Genomic DNA, 20,770 nt, shown 5'->3' with positions numbered 1-20,770 from the left:
AGATTGTGAGGAAGGGTGTCGAAGTTTGCAGGGTGACTTGGACAGGTTGCAGAGCTGGGCCGCGAGGTGGCGGATGGAGTTTAATGCGGAGAAGTGTGAGGTAATCCATTTCGGTAGGAATAACAGATGTGTTGAGTATAGGGCTAACGGGAGGACTTTGAATAGAGTGGAGGAGCAGAGGGATCTAGGTGTATGTGTACATAGATCCCTGAAAGTTGGGAATCAAGTAGATAAGGTTGTTAAGAAGGCGTACGGTGTCTTGGCGTTTATTGGTAGGGGGATTGAATTTAGGAGTCGCAGCGTCATGTTGCAACTGTACACAACTCTGGTGCAGCCGCACTTGGAGTACTGTGTGCAGTTCTGGTCCCCACATTACAGGAAGGATGTGGAGGCTTTGGAGAGGGTGCAGAGGAGGTTTACCAGGATGTTGCCTGGTATGCAGGGGAGGTCCTATGAGGAGAGACTGAGGGATTTGGGGTTGTTTTCACTGGAAAGAAGGCGGCTAAGAGGGGATCTTATAGAAACATATAAGATGATTAGAGGTTTAGATAGGGTGGATGGTGATAGCCTGTTTCCTCGGATGGAGAAATCTAGCACGAGGGGGCATGGCTTTAAATTAAGGGGGGGTAGTTATAGGACGGATGTCAGGGGCAGGTTCTTTACCCAGAGGGTGGTGAGGGACTGGAATGCCCTGCCTGCTGCAGTTGTAAATGCGCCTAGTTTGGGGGCGTTTAAGAGATTGGTGGATAGGTTTATGGACGAAAAGGGATTGGTTTAGATTAGTGGGTCAATGTTTTTTTTTTAAAAATAAGACTGGTCGGCGCAACATTGTGGGCCGAAGGGCCTGTTCCGCGCTGTAATGTTCTATGTTCTATGTTCTATGTTCTAATTGGATAGTTCTTTCAAAAAGCTAGTAAATGAGTAATGGGTGAAAAGCTTCCTACTCTATGATGTGTTTCTATAACATCTTCCAACCTGTGATTTATCCTAGCAGTCTTGGAGCATATAAAAATTATGAAGGCTACAGACTGTAACTGAGGCAATGTCACTTTTGTAAGAGTGATAAAGGTATCTATTGGTACAAACAATATCACAAAAGGATTCAAAACTAGAACATTTCATAAAGATAGCAGTTTTTGAGGAGCTGTTGGATTTCTACAAGAGTCTGTTTTCCTAATCTAAACAGGGCTTCTTGTCTACATGTAACTGGAATGCTCTTCAAAGATTTTAATTTAATTACCCAGCAGAAATCTTGCATTTGATTCAGCCAATTGTTATTCTCCACGCAACTTTATTTCCCACTGGAGTTACCTTATTTATCTGTTGAGGTATCTCTATCAAAAGGAGTCTATATGTTGGATGAAGTGAGTCCAGATGAATGCGTGATTGTAGATCTCTCAAACTGTGACTCCTCTCTTTGCCTAAGGATTGCTTTTGCAGCCAAAAGCTTGAGCAAGTTTCTCCTGAATTTCACTCCGATGAATGCATATAATATTGGGTTAAGGCAACTGTGCAGGAATCCCAAGGTTTGTGTTGCAGACAGAGCTCTGTCAATTTCATTCTGCTTGTCACAAGTCTCATTAATGAACCCGCTTCTCATCAGTGTGTCGATGAACACAGAAATATTGTTTGGGAGCCAACAAATGAGAAAAGCCAGCACCACTGCTATGATCACCTTCATGGCTTTCTGCTTCTGGAATCCCTTCGTCTGCCACAGTTTCCAGATCGTCGCACTGTAGCAGAAGACCATGACAGCCAGCGGGACGAGGAACCCAATAAAGTGCCGCAAAAACCTGGTGGTTACTCTCCATGTTTCAGCTGATTTGCCATCAAGTACCTCATAACAGATCGTTCTGCTGACACCATCAGGTGGAACATATTCACCCTTGTACAGAATAGGCAAAGACAGAACAATAGCCAGCACCCAAACAGCAGCACAGAACCATTTGATTCGAAATGGTCTCTTCTGTGTTTGGATCTCTGTGGAGTAGACAATAGACTGATAGCGTTCGATACTGATACAAGCCAGGATGAGAATTCCACTATAGAAGTTAACTTCCTGTAACAAGCTGATGATCTTGCACATGGCATCACCAAACACCCAGCCAGATATGGCATCCACTGCCCAAAAGGGAAAGGTCATAGCATAAAGAAGATCAGCTATTGCCAGATGAAGCAGGCAGATATCTGTGGACGATTCTGAGCGTCGATTGTAAGTTAATACAATTATTACGACCGTATTTCCTGCTATAGCAAGGAAACAAGTTAGGCTATTGATAATAGCAATGCTAATATTGACCAAAACTCCATTAATTAATGGAATGCAGGGGATCACATCTGTGCTGAAAGTGTAGTTTTCCAAATCGGTGTAATTTTCAAAATACTCACTAAAGTTTTCAGGGGTTATTTTTATTGACGTCATATTCTGAAATAAAAATAAAGTAAATCAGTAAATGAGAAAAAAGCCAAGCCAAGATAGCAGATTTGTTCTGTTACTATACTGCTAGTGCATTCAACATTAAGGGAACTTTAATAATGAAATATTTCAGAAGCATATGCTTTTTTATGATGACCACATAGGTACCTATGATGATTGCATACAGATCTGCAGTCAGTAACAGCATGGTTTCCTTTATTACTCTCCTCAAGGCAATGTTTGTTACTCAATCCTGGTTCTTCAATAGCATCTCATTCCCACAACCTCAACCATTGAGAAGAACAAGGAAGTAAGCACATGACACCAGCATCATCTGTGAGTTTACCTAAGAGTAACTGTCTTAACCTGATTTGGAATGATATCACCTTTCCTTCCGCCATCAATGTTCTGTGGTCATCATTGATCAGGAACTTAGCATGACCAGGCACATAAATATAACATAGATTATTTATTGTCAGTTAGGACCAATGGATAGCTTTGCCTTTGGGTCATTAGGAACGTAGGAATTAGGAGCAGCGGTAGCAATTTGGGCCTTCGAGCGTGTTGTGCCATTGATCATGTAAGATCTCCTGGTCTCAACTCTACTTTCCTCTTTGTTCCCCATTACCATTTATATATGAACATAAATCTTTCTTAAATCTGTTGATTGATTCTGCACTATGGGGCAGTGAGCTACACACATTCATAATCCTCTGAGAGAAGTAGTTTCCTCTTATCTCAGTTTTGAACCGACCACTTCTCACTCGATATCTACGATCTCTTGCTTTAGACTGTCCCAAAAGGGGAAACATCTGTTCAACGTCCACATTTTCAATTCCCTATAGAATTTCATATATTTTGATCAGATTCTCCCTCATTCTTCTGAACTTCAGCGAGTACAGGCCCAAGTTATTCAATCGTTCCTCCCTGGAATCAACCTGGTGAATCTTCTCTGAATTGTCTCCAGTGCCACCACATCCTTCCGCAAGTAAGGAGACCAAATCTGGAAACAATACTCCAGGTGTGGTCTCACCAACATCTTATACAATTGTAACAACACTTATTTACTTTTAAAATCCAGTCCTTTTGCAACAAATGCCAAGATTTCATTTGCCTTTCTTGTTATATGCTGCACCTACATATCCACTTCCTGCGATTCATGCGAAAGGACACGCAGATCCATCTGCATTGATGCACTTTGAATCTGTTTCTCATTTAAATAATAATTTGCCAATTTATTTTTTTCGGCCAAAATAGATAACTGCACTTACCCACATTAAACCCCATCTGCCAGATCCTGTCCCATTCTCCTAGCTATCAATATCCACCTGTAAATTCTTTATTTCCTATCACTCTTAGCATAGCCAGCTTTCCCATCTATTTTAGTATCATCCGTGAATGTTGTGTTATGCTCTTCCTGCCAGCAGTGTGCTTATAAAGGTTGGAAACAGTCAAAGTCTAAGAACTGAACCCTGCACCGCCCCACTAGTTACAGTTCAAAGTCCAGAGAAGGACCCATTTATTCCAACCCTCTGCTTTCTGTCAGTCAGCCAATCCTCTATCCAATTCAGTATTCTACCTCCAACCCCCTGGGATCTAACCTTCTGGGTCAGTCTTTTATGTGACACTTTGTCAAACACCTTCTGGAAGTCCAGATATACCATATCCACAGGATCCTCATAATCCATCTTGCTGGTTACATTCTCAAAGAATTCCAGCAAGTTTATCAAACACGACTTGCCCGAAAACCATGCTGGCATTGGTGAACTGAGCTTTGTCTTTCCAACTATTCAATTATCTACTTCTTCATAATTGACTCCAGCAACATACCCATCACAGAGCTCAGACTAACTGGTCCACTTTTTGCCTTTCTCCTTTTTTGAATAAATGTGTTTCCAATCCACTGATACCTTTCCAGAATCCTGGGAATTTTGGAATATCATAACTAATGCATCCACTATCTCTGCTGTCACCTCCTTTAATACCTTAGGAAGCTGGCCAGCAGGCCCTGGGCACTTTCCTATCTATAATTCCATCAGTTTACTTAATACCATCTCCCTAATTATAGCAATTTCACCAAGTTCCTTTGTGGTAACTGCAGTTTTTGGAAAAAGAATTATTATATTCCACTATGAAAACAGAGACAAACTATTAGTTTAGTGCCTCTACCATTTCTGAGATTCCCATTATTACCTCACCACTATCGTTCACTAAAAGGACAAAATTTACTTCACTAATCTCTTTTTTATTAAGTTGTGTGTTCAAACCTCATTTCAAAGATTAGAAAACATAGTTCTAACCTCACATTCCAGCACAGTACTGCGCAGTGATGAATTACGGGAGATGCCAGGGGCGATTCTCCCAAAAAAGTTCAAAGTGCTGAACTGGCAGAAAAATGGAGTAATTTACGATAGTTCTTGGAATGGGAGTTCAGATCAGATCTCCCACACTCTGTGCAAAGGTCAATGCAAAGGTCACAATCATGGAAATCATTGAAAGCTCTGGGGGGCAGAGCCTATTCATGCTAAGTCTGACAGTTCTGGAACTCTGCGCGCGTTCAATGGCACCAATCTGTCAGCCTGCCGTTTGCTGGTCAGCTCCATCACTGGCCAGCCCGGGACCGCTGCAATGCTGCCTCTCCAACCCCGCCCCTCCTCCCCACCCCACAGCCCAATTACAGCACACACAAGCATTCCCGGGCCAGCCCCAACACCCCTCCCCTCCATCCCGGAGCACCCCGATTTCCAGCAAACCCCCCTCCCCACCCTGACAAATCCCTCTCCCCCTGGGAGGCAGACTGCCCCCCACCGCAGACCACCAAACCCCCCAGCCCACCCCGACCACTGGCCTCCCTCCAGCCCCAACTTATCCCCATGCAGAGTGACAGTGGGATCCCCAGTATTTCACCCCCTAAGCCCAACCCACAATAGGCCCTACCCCCAGGTCCCTACCCCAGGCCCAGCCCCATTGGCACTGCCCCTTAGACCCCACACCCTTGGCACTGCCTGATGCCTGCTGGGCAGTGCCAAGGTTCCCCCTGGGCATGGACACTTTGTCTCTTGGGCAGTGCCAGGGGGCACAGGCTGGCACTGCCAGGGTGTCCATGTCTAGGGGGACATCGTCCCTGCACCACCTGACCCCTGGGTGTGGTCCTGATTGCCCCTCTTCACTGCAGCAGGGTCTCTCGCACATTCCCCAAAAGTGGGAAGCTACTCTAAATCCTGCCAGAGTGAAATACTCCTGGCGGGGTGGGAAATGCTATCGGGCCTGAAGAATTCAGTCCTGGACGCGATATTCACATTTAAATTACAATACAGATAAATTCAAATTACTTACTTGGTCTTCCCGCTGGTTTCCAGCGTCGTCTCGACCACACCTGCTGTCCAGCGGTGGGAGATGCACATTTGCCTGGAATGCATGCATGAATCCCATGAACCAGTGCACGCGCGCATCTCTCAACCCAACACACCAGAAAATTAGTGGGTTGCACTGGGAGAATAGCCCCCGCCATCTTTCAAATGAGACTGGCAACATTTTCTCCCTATCTATTCTATCCAGCCCCCTCACAATTTTAAACATCTCTATCAAATCTCCTCTTAGCCTTTTCTTCTCTAAGGAGAACAGTCCCAAGTCTCCAATCTATCCCCATAGCTGTTGCTCATCCCTGGATCCATTCCTGTAATGCTGTTCTGTATTCTCTCCAATGTATTCACATCCTCCCTTTAATAAGGCACCCAGAACTGAACATAATACTCCAGCTGAGGTCTAAATAATAGAAAGGCAAAATACTGAGGGTGCTGAAATCTGAAGCAAAAATAGAAAATCTGGAGAAACTCAGCAGGCCTGTCAGCATCCTGGAGAGAGAATAGAGCTGATGTTTCAAGTCTGGATGTCATCCAGTTTCTCCAGCATTTTATGTTTTTGTTTGAGGCTTAACTAATATCTTCTATAAGTTGAGCATAGCCTTCTTGCTCTTGTATTCAGTGCCCCTATTAATAAAGTCCAGAATACTATATACTTTATCCACTGTTCCTTCCATTTGTCCCACCAACTTCAGTGATCTATCTACTTATACACCCAGGTCCTTCTGCCCCTGCACCCCTTTAAGAATTTCCTTGTCGATAAAACTCAAAAGTGTTCAGCTCCTTCCCAGATGTTTTTCCTCCACTTCCCGGTCTTGGGCCGGGAATTCCTAGATATCGGTGGGGATTTAGCACTTTTTCAGGAAGCTTTGCAGATATCCTTAAGCATTTTCTCTGCCTTCCTGCAGTTTGCTTACTTTGTTGAAACTCCAGGTAGAACATTTATTTTGGGACTCTCCTGTCATTTGCTTGCCTAATCAATCACTTGCTGTATCAGCATACAAACTTGTCCTGATTCATGTATCAGGACACCCAAATCCCTCTGTATCTCAGAGTTCTGCAATCTCTCTCCATTTAAACAATATACTGCTGTTCTACTGTTCCTGCCGAAGTGGACAAATTCACACTTTCCCATGTCACACTCCATCTGTCACTATATGGTGAAGAGAGTGAATGTTTAACATGGAACAGGACAGTGAACAAGTTGACTACTTTGTCCTGGGAGGTGTTGAGCTTCATGAATATTGTTGGAGCTGCATCCATCCAGGCAAGTGGACAGTATTCTATAACTCTCTTAACTTGTGCGTTGTCAATAATGGGCAGGCTTTGGGAGTTAGGAAGTGGGTTACTCTTCACAGGATTCCCAGCCCTGACCTCTTCTTGTAGCCTCAGTATTTCTATGGTTAATCCAGTGAAGTTTCTTGTCAATGGCAGCACCAAGGATGTTGGTGGCAGGGTGGGTCTGGAGGAATTCAGTAATAGTAAAGACATTGAATCTTGTATACTTCTATCAAATCTTCTCCCAACCTCCTTTGCTTCAAAGAGAAAAACTCAAACTTTCCAAACCTAACTGTATAACTAAAATTCTCCATTCCTGGAATCATTCTTCTCTGCACCCTCTCAAGGACCTCACACCCTTCCTAAAATGTGGTGACCAGAACTGGCATAGCACTCCAGTTGGAGCCTACCCAAAGCTTTATAAGAATTCAGTGTCATCTCCCTGCTTTTGTACTCGACACCTCTATTTAAAAAGCATTTGACGCAAGTGCTTTGCTGACTCCTGTCTCAATATGTCCTGAAAGTTTTAAGGAGCTATGCACATTCACCCCCAGGTCCCTCTCTACCTGCATACCTTTTAAATCCTTATTTATCTCTCTCCATCCCTTCTACCAACCTGCATCACTTCTCTATATAAAATCCTATCTGTCATAATGTCCCCTACTACCCAGGTACCTCTTTACCATGATTTAATAAATTTCCTCAATTCTTTACCTGCTTGCCCCTTACCTCTTCACAACTTCCTCTGTAGGTGGACAGCTTCCAGGCGCTGCAATTTTGACCTGCTGGAACCACCAACCTTTTGAGTTCTCCCCATCCTGTGGGTACAGTTTGCCCCCTCAGGGAGTTAATGTCTATCTGTTTCAAAATGTCATCTTACATCTGGTGCCGACATACCTTGTTGAGCAAAAAAATGTTTTACAAAACCAATTCAATTAAATTACGTACTTTCTCAACGAATGCACAATGTTTCCTATCTGTCTGTAAGTTGATAAAATGATTTCCTCAACTATTTAACTTACCAGACTCAAGCAGGAGGACAACTCAGGAGTTCTATGATGTTTGATGACATGAACACAGAGTAATATTTCCACAGAGTGAAAGGACTAGCCAATGTGTGTTGTAGAACAAGTGGGTGTTTTGTGAAGTAAAAGGAGTTTTGCAATGCATTACATATCTCAAAATCAAAATGCAGAATCGTTATCAGAAGCAATCAAAGTTCCCTGAACTGAACGTAGATTCCTGTAACTGACAATTTGCAAATAGTACTAACATTTGTACTATTAACATAAGACTGAAATGTTACAATTCGATTTGAAGCTTAGGGCCCCGTTTTACCATTTTCATTCTAAGTGCTGGAAAGACTTGAAACTGGGAGTGTTTCAGATCTGACTTTTGGCCTGTTCTGAGGCACCCCCGTACACACTCTGGCTGCAAAAATATCTGTGGTTCTGAACCTCACTGCAGAAGTCCGTGCTTAATGTGCCCAAAATCCTGCAGCTCCATTCGGACCTTCCAACTATATATGCACAAAAAAAAGATAGAATGCTGCTCCCCTGCCACATCCCTCCCATGCCGGATACTGCCTCCCCCTGACTTCCACGGGTATTCCCCTCCCCCAACATTGTTGATCCCTTTATCGCCCCCCCAGCCCCCCTGCTCCTCACCACCCAGACAGGTCGCAGCCTCCTTCCCTGCCACCGATCTCAGACAGAGTGGCAGCGGCCTTCCCCTCCCCCTCAGCAATCTCAGGCATAATTTATTTCATGGTTCCTTCTGTCCCCACAGGAGAACATAGAACACTACAGCACAAACAGGCCCTTCGGCCCACGAGTTGCGCCGATCACATCAACACCTACCAACCTACAGACCTATCTATAACCCTCAATCTCATTAAACCCCATATACTCATCCAGAAGTCTTTTAAAAGACCCCAGCGAGTTCGCCTCCACCACCACTGACGGCAGCCGATTCCATTCACTCACCACCCTCTGAGTGAAAAACTTACCCCTAACATCACTTCTGAACTTCCCTCCCTGCACCTTAAATCTGTGTCCTCTCGTAGCAACCATTTCAACCCGGGGAAATAGCCTCTGAGAGTCCACCCTATCTATTCCTCTCAACATTTTGTAAACTTCTATCAGGTCGCCTCTCAACCTTCGTCTCTCCAGGGAAAAGAGTCCCAGTTCCCTCAACCTAACTTCATAAGGCATGCCTCCCAGTCCAGGCAACATCCTTGTAAATCTCCTCTGTACCCTCTCAATAGCTTCTACATCTTTCCTATAGTGAGGCGACCAGAACTGCGCACAGTACTCTAAATGAGGCCTGACAAGGGTCTTATAAAGTTGCAGCATTACCTCCCGACTCCTAAACTCAATCCCTCGATTAATGAAGGCCAGTACACCATACGCCTTCTTGACCACCTCCTCCACCTGCGAGGCCGATTTAAGAGTCCTGTGGACCCGGACCCCAAGATCCTTCTGCTCTTCAACACTACTCAGACTTCTGCCCTTGATAGTGTACTCGTTCATCCCGTTGGTTCTGCCAAAATGGACGACTACACATTTATCTGCGTTGAAGTCCATCTGCCACTTCTCCGCCCAGTCCTGCATCCTATCTATGTCCTGCTGCAACTTTTGCCATCCTTCCAGACCATCCACAACACCACCGACCTTAGTGTCATCAGCGAACTTACTTACCCATCCCTCCACTTCCTCATCCAGGTCATTTATGAAAATGACAAACAACAAGGGTCCCAGAACAGATCCTTGAGGCACTCCGCTGGTGACTGACCTCCATTCAGAAAAAGCCCCATCCACAACCACTCTCTGCCTTCTGCAGGCAAGCCAGTTCTGAATCCACACAGCCAAAGGCCCTTGGATCCCATGCCCTCTCACCTTCTCAAGAAGTCTTGCATGGGGGACCTTATCAAACGCCTTGCTGAAGTCCATGTACACTACGTCCATGGCACTTCCTTCGTCAATGTGTTCAGTCACATTATCGAAGAACTCAACTAGGCTTGTAAGGCACGACCTGCCCTTGACAAATCCATGCTGACTATTCCTGATCATGTCAAACCTCTCCAAATGTTCGTAAATCTTGTCCCTCAGAAGCCTCTCCATCAGCTTACCAACCACTGAGGTCAGACTCACCGGTCATAGACCGACCATAACACCCGAGAGAAAGAGCGAAGACAGGGGTTGGTGAGCCAGACCTCCGGGTCCTCATCCACTTTGAGGAGTGGATGCTGGAGCTGTCCAGGGAAGGGGAGATGCGGGCTGTCAACAACAGCATGGTCTGGCTGCAGTCAAGAAATGAGCACCTGTCAATCCTCCACTCAGCTTGAGGCAATTTCTAGGGGGCATGGGTTTTGGGTGCAAGGGGCATGGTTTAAAGGAGATGTACGAGGCATGTTTATGTACACAGAAAGGGTGTGGATGCCTGGAACTGCTAGGGAAGATCGTAGAGACAGATATGAGAGTGACTTTTAAGGGGCGTCTTCACAGCACTGCTCGCCTCATGTCCAACTTTACCAAGTTTTTGCACCGAAAAGTGGGCAAAACACGATGGTAAAATCATCCTCTGTGTGCCTGCAATGTGTTGAACTCAAGTCAGTAGTCGGCTAGGAGAGCAGGTTCCTGAAAATTTGGCAGATCAGCTGATAGTGCATTTGTGCAATGTTATTACCTCCTGCAGTGATGCTATTTCATTGCAACAGATCCCTCTGCATTTTGGAACTCAACATTTAGATAATAAGATTCCTTCTTATCTTCTTATCTTGAGAGATATGATTAGAGTATTATCATACAACGTGGTTATTTTCTCCTTCTGCTTTCTGCTATAAACCAGCCTCTAGTAAGATAACAAAGCTGCCCTTGTTTTCATTCTGGTGCAGATATAAAATGTTTGTGTGACCATAAATCTCTGCCTCTCATGGTCCTCAGCAGAGACCATCCCTATGTTCCAGAACCTGAAGTCAACTGTAACTGTTGAGAGCCAGGTGCATCTCAGGATTCCCGAGAAGACGCTTTTGAGTATCCTAGATGCATTTGGTTACGGCCAGAAGACAAAATATTTCTTTAACTTTTAACAAGCCTTATGTCTTCAGAAGGGCGGTGAACTCAAATAGGCTAAATTTGGGAGTCAAGTCACCAGATCGGAATTTGCAGTTGCAATTCAATTGAAACAATAATTTTTGATTCCTGGATTTTGGGGTTTCAATCAGTGCAGCTGGTTTGACATTCAACTACATGATACAGAAAAATTAAGTGAGTGAGCAAATGGGTATAATTTAAGAAAAAGTAAGGTTGTCTGTGTTGGTAGGAAAATGAGAAGGAATCTTATTATCTAAATATTGAGTTCCAAAATGCAGAGGGATCTGGATGTTCTTCACCCAGAGCGTAGTGAATGTGTGGAATTCACTACCACAGAATCTAACAGAGGTCAAGATGTTATCTTATTTCAAGAAGAAATTAGATATAGCTCTTGGGGATAAAGGGATCAAGGAATAGGGGTGGAATGAGGGATCAGGATATTGAATTCAATGAACAATCATGATCAAAATGAAGATCGGCAGGCCGAATGGCCTATTCCTGCTTCTTGTTTCTATGTTTCTACTGTACAATTCCAACATTACATCCTTACTTTTATATTCTATATCTCTGCCAATGAAGGAGAGCATTCCATATGCTTTCTTCCTTCATGGAAGAGGTTGTGCTGTTATAAAGGTTGCATGAACAAACAGTGGAGTTAGTTCTCCATGTATCTGCAGTAATTTTCTACTATTTTTCTGGGGCTCATGATGGAGAAGATAAAGCTTAACTGGAGCACTGTCAACAGATTGGTTGGTGCCAAAACAGGCCTATATTATTTACTGGATAAATATAAGAGTATGTTAAACAGACAATTAGCTCACTGAGGGGTATTCAAGTGATACTCATTAGAAGTAGGTTTGAGCCCAGACTCTCTGTCTGGATGAATGGATGGGCTGAAAACCCAGAGAGTACAATTTCTGCTGGTGAATTTCTGAATTCCAATCTTACCGGCTCTTCACCAGTGGAGTGGCATGAAATATGCAACTGGACCACATTCATATAATTTATTAGCATGTCATTAGCGAGCACCCTCTCTCCAAACTGCCCTCGTCACCAGATTTTAGGCAAACCCTAGAGTGACGGTGTCGTTTCCAACAGGCTCACCTCAATCTGAGCATTTTGTGGTGTCTCCCCAGTCATAAAACTACATATAGCCCCCAGGGAGAGAGGGGCATGGTCAGGCTGTGACATGGCAATGCCTCCTAGTGTTGTCCCTTGGCACAAGTTGACACTGCCAGGTTGGCACAGTGCCAATTTTGTAGTGCCAACCTATGCCAAGGGGCAGGCCCAGAGGGAGCCTTATGGGAGGGAGGCAATTCATTTAGATGTGGTGGGGGGGCTTTTCTGGGGGTAGATGGAGGAGTGGGATGTTGGTGATGGCTGTTGAAGGGGGGAGTGGAGATGATTGTGGACTCATACTATAGCAGAGGTTTGGGGGAGAAAGGGTTGAAGATTGGGGGAGGTGGTAGAGAAGTGTGAACTGCCATAGGGGGTGGGGAGGAAGACTCTGAGACCTTCATGGTGGGCTGAGGAGTGATTTACTCAAGTTCTGATTGAGGTACCTTTGAGAAATGGTGCCCAATCTCTGAACAGTGAGGTTTGCTGGCACATTGAAGTCGACCCCCACCACATCTCACCCCCACCTCCCACCCCCCCCCCCCCCCCCACCTCTCCTCCCCACTTCTATGATAGCATGAAACACACCCCCTTTTTTTGCCAGAACATCATAGGATCTGGAGAGAAAACTGACCTTTTTGTCTGGAAGTCTTTTTCACTATAAAATATTGCCTTTTGGAATAACATCTGCACCAGCCCTATTCCAAAGATCAATGGATCAGATTTGAAGTGATCTCTCTTGCGTACAATGTTCCCTCGATGATATTCAAATTGCAGGGTCCAATGAGCAGAAGCATTTTGCTCAAGCCACTCAGGAGGGTTTAAACTAGTTTGGCGAAGGGAGGTGGGACCCAAAGCAGTAGGGAAACAGAAGAGAAGGTTGAGGAAAGCACAGAAGTTAAAGAGAGCACATTAAGTAGTGAAGGCAGTGACAATAATCCTAGTACCAGACAGATCAGGCAAAAGCAAGACAGAGAGCAAGGAAAGTCCAGATTAAACTGCATTTATTTCAATGCAAGAGGCCTGACAGGCAAGGCAGATGAACTCAGAGCATGGATGGGTACATGGGACTGGGATATTATAGCAATTACTGAAACATGACTAAGAGAAGGACAAGACTGGCAGCTCAATATTCCAGGGTACAGATGCTATAGTAAAGATAGAACAGGAGGTAAAAGAGGAGGGAGAGTTGCATTTTTTAATTAGGGAAACCATCACAACGGTACTGAGAGGGGATATATCCAAGGGTTCGCCCACTGAGCCTATGTGGTTAGAACTGAGAAATAAGATGGGGGAAATCACTCAGATAGGGTTGTACTACAGGCCCCCAAATAGTCATGGGAAATTGAGGAGCAAATATGTAAGGAGATTACAGATAGCTCCAAAAAAATAGGGTGGTAATAGTTGGAGATTTTAACTTTCCCAACATTGACTGGAACAGCCATAGTATTAGAGGGTTGGATGGAGAGAAATTTGTTGAGTGTATTTAGGAGGAATTTCTCATTCACTATGTGGATGGCCTGACTAGACAGGGGACAAAACCTGACCTCCTCTTGGGTAATAAGGAAGGGCAGGTGACAGAAGTGTTAGTGAGGGATCACTTTGGGACCAGTGACCATAATTCCATTAGTTTTAAGATAGCTATGGAGAATGATAGGTCTGGCCCAAAAGTTAAAATTCTAATTGGAGCAAGGCCAATTTTGATGGTGAGCCTCACATCTGTAGTGGGTAAGTTGTCGGAAGGTATTTTGTGAGACAGGATCTACAGGCATTTAGAGACGCAAGGACTGATTAGGAACAGTCAGCATGGCTTTGTGAGTGGAAAATCATGTCTCGCAAATTTGATTGAGTTTTTTGAAGGCGTAACCAAGAAGGTAGATGAGGACAGTGCAGTTGATGTTGTCAATATGGACTTTAGCAAGGCCTTTGACAGGGTACCGCATGGGAGGTTATTGCATAAGAGTAAAGTTCATGGGATCCAGGGTGAGGTAATTGGCTTGATGATAGAAGGTGGTTGTAGAGGGTTGTTTTTCAAACTGAAGGCTTGTGACCTGTGATGTGCCTTAGTGATTGGTGCTGAGTCCACTATTATTTGTCATTTATATTAATGATTTGGATGAGAATATTGGAGGCATGGTTAGCAAGTTTGCAGATGACACCAAGATTGGTGGCATAGTAGACAGTGAAGAAGTCTCTCTAGGATTGCAACGGGATCTTGATCAATTGGGCCTGTGGTCTGACAAATGGCAGATGGAGTTTAATTTAGATAAATGTGAGGTGATGCATTTTGGTCGATTGAACTAAGACAGGACTTATTCACTTAATGGTAGGACTTTAGGGAGAGTTACAGAACAAAAAGATCATAAGAACATAAGAACATAAGAAATAGGAGCAGGAGTAGGCCATCTAGCCCTTCGAGCCTGCCCCGCCATTCAATAAGATCATGGCTGATCTGTCGTGGCTCAGTTCCACAATCCCGCCCGCTCCCCATAACCCTTAATCCCCTCGCTTATCAAAAACCCATCAACCCACATCTTAAAAATATTTAGTGAGGCAGCCTCCACCACCTCAATGGGCAGAGAATTCCAGAGATTCACCACCCTTTGAGTGAAGAAGTTCCTCCTCAACTCTGTTCTAAACCGCCCCCCCCCCCCTTTATCTTGAGGCTGTGCCCCCTAGTCCTACTGTCCTTTCTGAGCGGGAAGAGCCTCTCCACCTCTATCCTATCCATGCCATTCATCATCTTATACGTCTCAATGAGATCTCCCCTCATTCTTCTAAACTCTAACGAGTACAAGCCTAGTTTATTCAGCCTCTCCTCATAGCTCAACCCCCTCAACTCCGGTATCAGCCTAGTAAACCTCCTCTGCACTCCCTCCAAGGCCAAAATATCCTTGCGTAAGTACGGTGACCAAAACTGCACACAGTACTCCAGCTGCGGCCTCACCAATGCCCTATAAGATCGAGGGGTACATGTTCATAGCTCCTTGAAAGTGAAGTCACAGGTGGACAGAGTGATGAAGAAGGCACTTGGCGTGCTTTGTTTCATTGGTCAGGACAGTCGGGATGTCTTGCTAAAGTTGTACAAGACATTAGTAAGGCCACACTTGGAATACTGTGTACCATTCTGGTCACCCTATTATAGAAAGGATATTATTAAACTAGAAAGAGTGCAGAAAAGATTTACTAGGACGCTATTGGGACTTGATGGTTTGAGTTATAAGGAGAGGCTGGATAGACTGGGACTTTTTTCTCTGGAGCGTAGGAGGCTTAGGGGTGATCTTATAGAGGTCTATAAAATAATGAGGGACATAAATCAACTAGACAGTCAATATCTTTTCCCAAAGGTAGGGGAGTCTAAAATGAGAGGGCATAGGCTTAAGGTGAGAGATACAGAAGAGTGTCAATGTTTTCAGACAGAGGATGGTGAGTGTCTGGAACAAGCTGCCAGAGGTAGTAGTAGAGGCAGGTGCAATTTTGTCTTTTAAAAAACATTTAGATGGTTCCATGGATAAAATGGGTATAGAGGGATATGGGTCAAACATAGGCAATTTGGACTAACTTAACGGTTAGAAAAGGGCCAGCATGGACAAGTTGGGCCGAAGGGCCTGTTTCCATGCTGTAAACCTCTATGACTCTATGACATTTGAATAACTTAGAAACAACACTGGAAAGTCTTCAATGACATGGTCTGTGTATCAAGAATGAAAAGTGTGACTTTTTCCAGATGTCAGTCCAGTATTTGTGTCATGTTATTTATTGATAGTAAAGTCCTACATCAAGCACCTAAAATGGTGACACAACTTTAGAAGCACCAATTCTAATGAATGTGATCTAAGATTAGTGAATTATAATGGCAAATTTGTTCCTGGCTACACTAGTCATGACTCTGACCTGACAAAGGGGCAAACCCCGAAAGCTAGTGGTGTTAACTACCAAATAAACCTGTTGGACTTTAACCTGGTGTTGTGAGACTTCTTACTATATTAGTCACGCCGTTGCATAATTTACAATTTGTGAAAGAATCATGAGACTGAACAACAGAATGTGAGAAAGTATACAAGGATGTATGATGGGGACGCACGGTGGCACATTGGTTAGCACTGCTGCCTCACAGCACAGGGACCCAGGTTCAATTTTGGTCCTAGATGGCCGTTTATGTAAAGTTTGCACGTTCTCTCCCTGTCTGCATGGGTTTCCTCTGGGTGCTCCTGTTTCCTCCCATAGTCCAAAGATGTGCAGGCTGTGTTGATTAGCTGTGCTAAGTTGCCCCTTAGAGTCCCACTATGTGTAGGTTAATGAGATTAGCAGAATAAATATGTGGGTTTACAGGATAAGATGCTACATTGGAGAGTTGGTGCAGAGTCGATGGGCTGAATGGCCTCCTTCTACGCTGTAGGGGTTCTATCATGCTACGTCAATGATGCTTTGCAGAAGTCTGAAGTATTGATCCACTTCAATCCGAAGTGACACATCATCTGATGGAGTGGGGGCAGCAGTTTCACATATTATGCCTTTGGGGGAAGAACGACCAATAGTTTTTGCTTTGCATGTTCTAACTAATGTTGAATTGAACTCTGCTTGTTTTATGGAAGAAACTTGAACAAAGGATTACTGTTTAAAAATAAGGGATCTCCCTATTAAAACAGAGATGAAGATTTTCCTTCTCTTAGAAGGTTGTGAAACTAGAATTTTGTTCCTCAAAATGTGATGAGGCAGAGTCTTTAAATATCCTTCAGGCCGTTCGAGATAAATTATTGATAAGTGTGATGTTAGTGTACCTTGAAGAGTTTTTTTTTAAATCATGTTCCCTGCAGCTCTCCCAGCCTCAGCTCTTATTGTTGCCGGGCTGTCTATACAAGCCCTTTTATTGCTCCTTCAGTGGCTTAAATGGCATTTGTTTATTTTTACTCTGGGATTTTTTATGACCCTGCCTTGTTGGGAGGAAGACTGGTTGGTAGGTCATGTGTTTTTGGACCTTTTTTTACCTTCATAGTGAATTCAAAGTTTCATTTTCTGTTTTGGCTGGCTGCAGTTTGAGATTTAGAAGGGACATCAAGCTGAAAAGAAGCATTTTTCTCTCTCTCCCTGGTATTAGAAATTCCACTGGTTAGCTGTAAACAAGGCTTCCTGCCTCCTGGAGTAGAAAATTTGTTGTTGCTAGCTTGACCAGAGCCTCTCCCTGCTGTTCCGGGTAGCTGTTCTAACTTCAAACTGCTTCTGGTATATGCAGAGGACTGCTCAAAGTTACAAGGCTGAGAAGGCAGGGTCTCAATTCTCCAACCAAGGGACTCAGTTCCAGTATCATGTGAGCAATAGTCCCCGCTGTTAAACCTGTGGGAAGGTTTATTGTCCATGGGAAGTTTTGTTTGATTGGAACATTTTGGATATATTTGTTAAGGATTACACATTATTTGTTTATGTTTGCAATTGATAAAAGTTCTTGCTAATTTACTTACTATTCATGTTAACTATCTTCTTAAATAAACTTCGTTTGATAAAAGCTCCCTATTGGGCCATTTGAATCATCCCTGAAGTGAAACCTGTCATGCTTATCCTACCACATTCAAAGTACAAAACCTATGAGTCAGACAGACTTCATAAAACACTTTGGAGTTTCTAACCTGAACTATAACAATAAGAGAGTGAAAGATTAGCAGGAGTGGGAATGTGGGGCTGTAGTTACAGTCAGATCAACCATGATTTTAATGAATGGCAAAGCAGGCTTGAGGGGTCAAGTGGTCTCCCCTTGCTCCTAATTCATAGAATCGCTACAATGCAGAAGGAGGCCATTCAGCCCATCATGCCTGCACCGACAATAATCCCACCCAAGGCCTTTTTGAATGGTGGAGCTGACTTTTGGAGCCAATGGCCTACTGCTGTTCCTATATGTCTATGAATAAAATGAATACATTTGCTGTTTCCTCTACATTCTGTGGTTCAAGCAACACCCGCCACCTTCACCTTGTCTTGCCAAGTACACTCCAACACATTATCCATCACAGCCACTCAACTTTCAACAACACGCAGGGGGTGATTCTCCCATCTCGCTGCGCTAATTTCTTAGTGCAGCGGGTCAGGAGAATCACGTATCGGCCGTTTCACAGGATTCATGCATGCATTCCCAATGTGCATACATCTCCCAGCACTGGATATCCAGTGCAGTTGGGACCACACTGGAAGTCGGCGGAAACAGCAGGTAAGTCATTTAAATCCATTTTTAATCGTATTTAAATAAGATTATCAGGCCTGGGACTGAAGTCTCCTGCCCCGCCCATACAATCTCACTGCCGGAGTTCAGAATAGCTTCCTACTTTCGGGGAATTAGCAGCCTGACCCCAGTGGATTGAAGGGGGGGGGGGCAATCAAGGCCCTGCAGGGGGTCAGGCAGTGGGGGGATTGGTACCCCTTGGGCATGGTTTCACTGGCAGTGCCAGCCTGTGCCAAGGAATGAAGAGACTGGGCCTGTACTCGTTGAGTTTAGAAGGCTGAGGGGAGATTTTATAGAGACATATAAGATAATGAAGGGGCTAGACAGGGTAGAAGCAGAGAGATTATTTCCACTTAGAATGGAAACTAGAAGGCACAGCCTCAAAATAAGGGGGAGTTGAGGAGGAACTTCTCCTCCCAGAGGGTAGTGAATCTTTGGAATTCTCTGCCCATTGAAGCAGTGGAGGCTACCTCATTAAATGTGTTTAAGTCACAAATAGATAGATTTTTGACAAATAAAGGAATTAAGGGTTATGGGGAGCAGGCGGGTAAGTGGAACTGAACCACTATCAGATCAGCCATGATCTTATTGAATGGTGGGGCAGGTTTGAGGGGCTAGAGGGCCTACTCCTGCTCCTATTTCTTATGTTCTAATGATCGATGGGCGTGGGGAGTCTTGTTGCCACACTGCATTTGGGATCGATTGAGGTGGAGTGATGATATTCGCGACTGTGACCCCTGCATTGCACAGAGTGTGGGAGATTCTAGTGTGAACTCCCATTGAAAAAACAATCGCCATTTACATCAGTTTTCCTGCGAATTCAGCTCTCAGAACCTTTTTGGGAGAATTGCCACCTGCAACACCCGCCCTCCCCGCCCCGCCCAAGTCTCTAACTTGTGTTTTATATAATAATCTCAATGCTCTGATACCCCAGACCTCAACCAACAAAGGAATTTTTGTCCATTTTATCTGGTGTGCTATCTTCAGGGATCTGTGGAAATGCACTCCAAGGTCCTTCTGAATTTCTACACTTCTTGGAATTCTACCATTTTTGTTTATTCCCTTGCCAAGTTTCACCATATATGTCCTGTTATTTCTACTCTGACTCACACGTGGCACCAGTAGTGATCCTGAAATTACTAGCTTTGAGTTCTTGCAAAAGCTAAAATGAGCCTTTTGAAACAATTCATGGGGTGACATCACTTTTGATCACACACAGAGTTCAGACAATGTGGGGAATAACCAAAACTTAATTGTCACAGATTTGGAACACATGTCCAGAGGGGTACAAAAAAGGCTGACCATTTCTCCGCCTCAAGAGCCTGACCCTGCCTTGTCCCCATATCCTTTGGTCTCTTTTTCCCAAAGTGCTGTATCTGATGAAGGGTCGTTAAGACTTGAAACATTGGCTATATTCTCTGTCCGTAGATGCCGTCAGATCTGCTGAGATTTTCCAGCTTTTTTTGTTGTTGTTGTGCTGTATCTAACAGCTTCTTGAAAGCATACAGGTTGTGACCTTCCTGCTCTGCTACGCTGGTCAAATAGCAGAGCAGGATGGGCGGAAAGCCAACAAAGGGAATCACGTCCAGTGTCCCACGAGTCACAATCTTCCTGGGTCACTTTGATCAATGTCATTAGCCTCGCACCAGGGAACAGGGCAAAGCTAATTTTAATATTCATACATTCATTTAAATCTATTTAGCGAGCCCAGGTTGATATTGTCCAGGTGGATAGAGGATTGGCTGTCAAATAGGAGGCAGAGAGTGGGGGTCAATGGGTGCTATTCGGATTGGCGGTTGGTGACTAGTGGAGTGCCCCAGGGGTCGGTGCTGGGGCCTCAGCTATTTACCATTTATATAGATGATCTGGAGGAGGGAACCAAGTGTTTGTGTCGAAATTTGCTGATGACACCAAGATTGGTGGAACGGCAAATTGTGCGGAGGGTATGGAGAGTCTGCAGAAGGATCTAGATAGGCTGGGCGAATGGGCCAGGAACTGGCAAATGGAATTTAATGTTGGCACATGTGAGGTTGTCCACTTTGGTAGGAATAATGGTAGGAAGGACTATTACTTACGTGGCGAAAAACTGCAGCATGCGACGGTGCAGAGGGACCTTGGGGTCCTTGTGCATGAGTCGCAAAAACCCAGCTTGCAGGTGCAGCAGGTGGTCAGGAAGGCAAATGGGATGCTGGCCTTCATAGCGAGGGGGATTGAATATAAAAGTAGGGAGGTCTTGCTGCAGCTGTATAGGGCACTGGTGAGGCCGCAGCTGGAGTACTGTGTGCAGTTTTGG

The 20,770-nt window shown here is 44.4% G+C and overlaps 1 protein-coding gene across 1 annotated transcript; it reads right to left on the bottom strand.

The window, feature by feature from the left end:
* Positions 1-1,342: 1,342 nt before the first annotated feature.
* Positions 1,343-2,422, bottom strand: LOC145349790 (C-X-C chemokine receptor type 2-like). The gene has a single exon (XM_080198334.1). The coding sequence runs from the start codon at positions 2,420-2,422 to the stop codon at positions 1,349-1,351; it is 1,074 nt and encodes a 357-aa protein (XP_080054460.1). The 3' UTR covers positions 1,343-1,348.
* Between the last annotated feature and the right edge of the window lie 18,348 nt (positions 2,423-20,770).

The sequence above is a fragment of the Carcharhinus amblyrhynchos genome, chromosome 11, assembly GCF_965287045.1.
Source record: "Carcharhinus amblyrhynchos chromosome 11, sCarAmb.v2.hapA, whole genome shotgun sequence".
Classification (NCBI taxonomy): Eukaryota; Metazoa; Chordata; class Chondrichthyes; order Carcharhiniformes; family Carcharhinidae; genus Carcharhinus; species Carcharhinus amblyrhynchos.
The sequence above is the reverse complement of the archived record's forward strand: the minus strand, read 5'-3'. Positions and strand labels throughout refer to the sequence as shown.

What these genes read in the sequence shown, in the direction of transcription:
- LOC145349790 (XM_080198334.1), bottom strand. Translation starts at nt 2,422, where the DNA reads ATGACGTCAATAAAAATAACCCCTGAAAACTTTAGTGAGTATTTTGAA.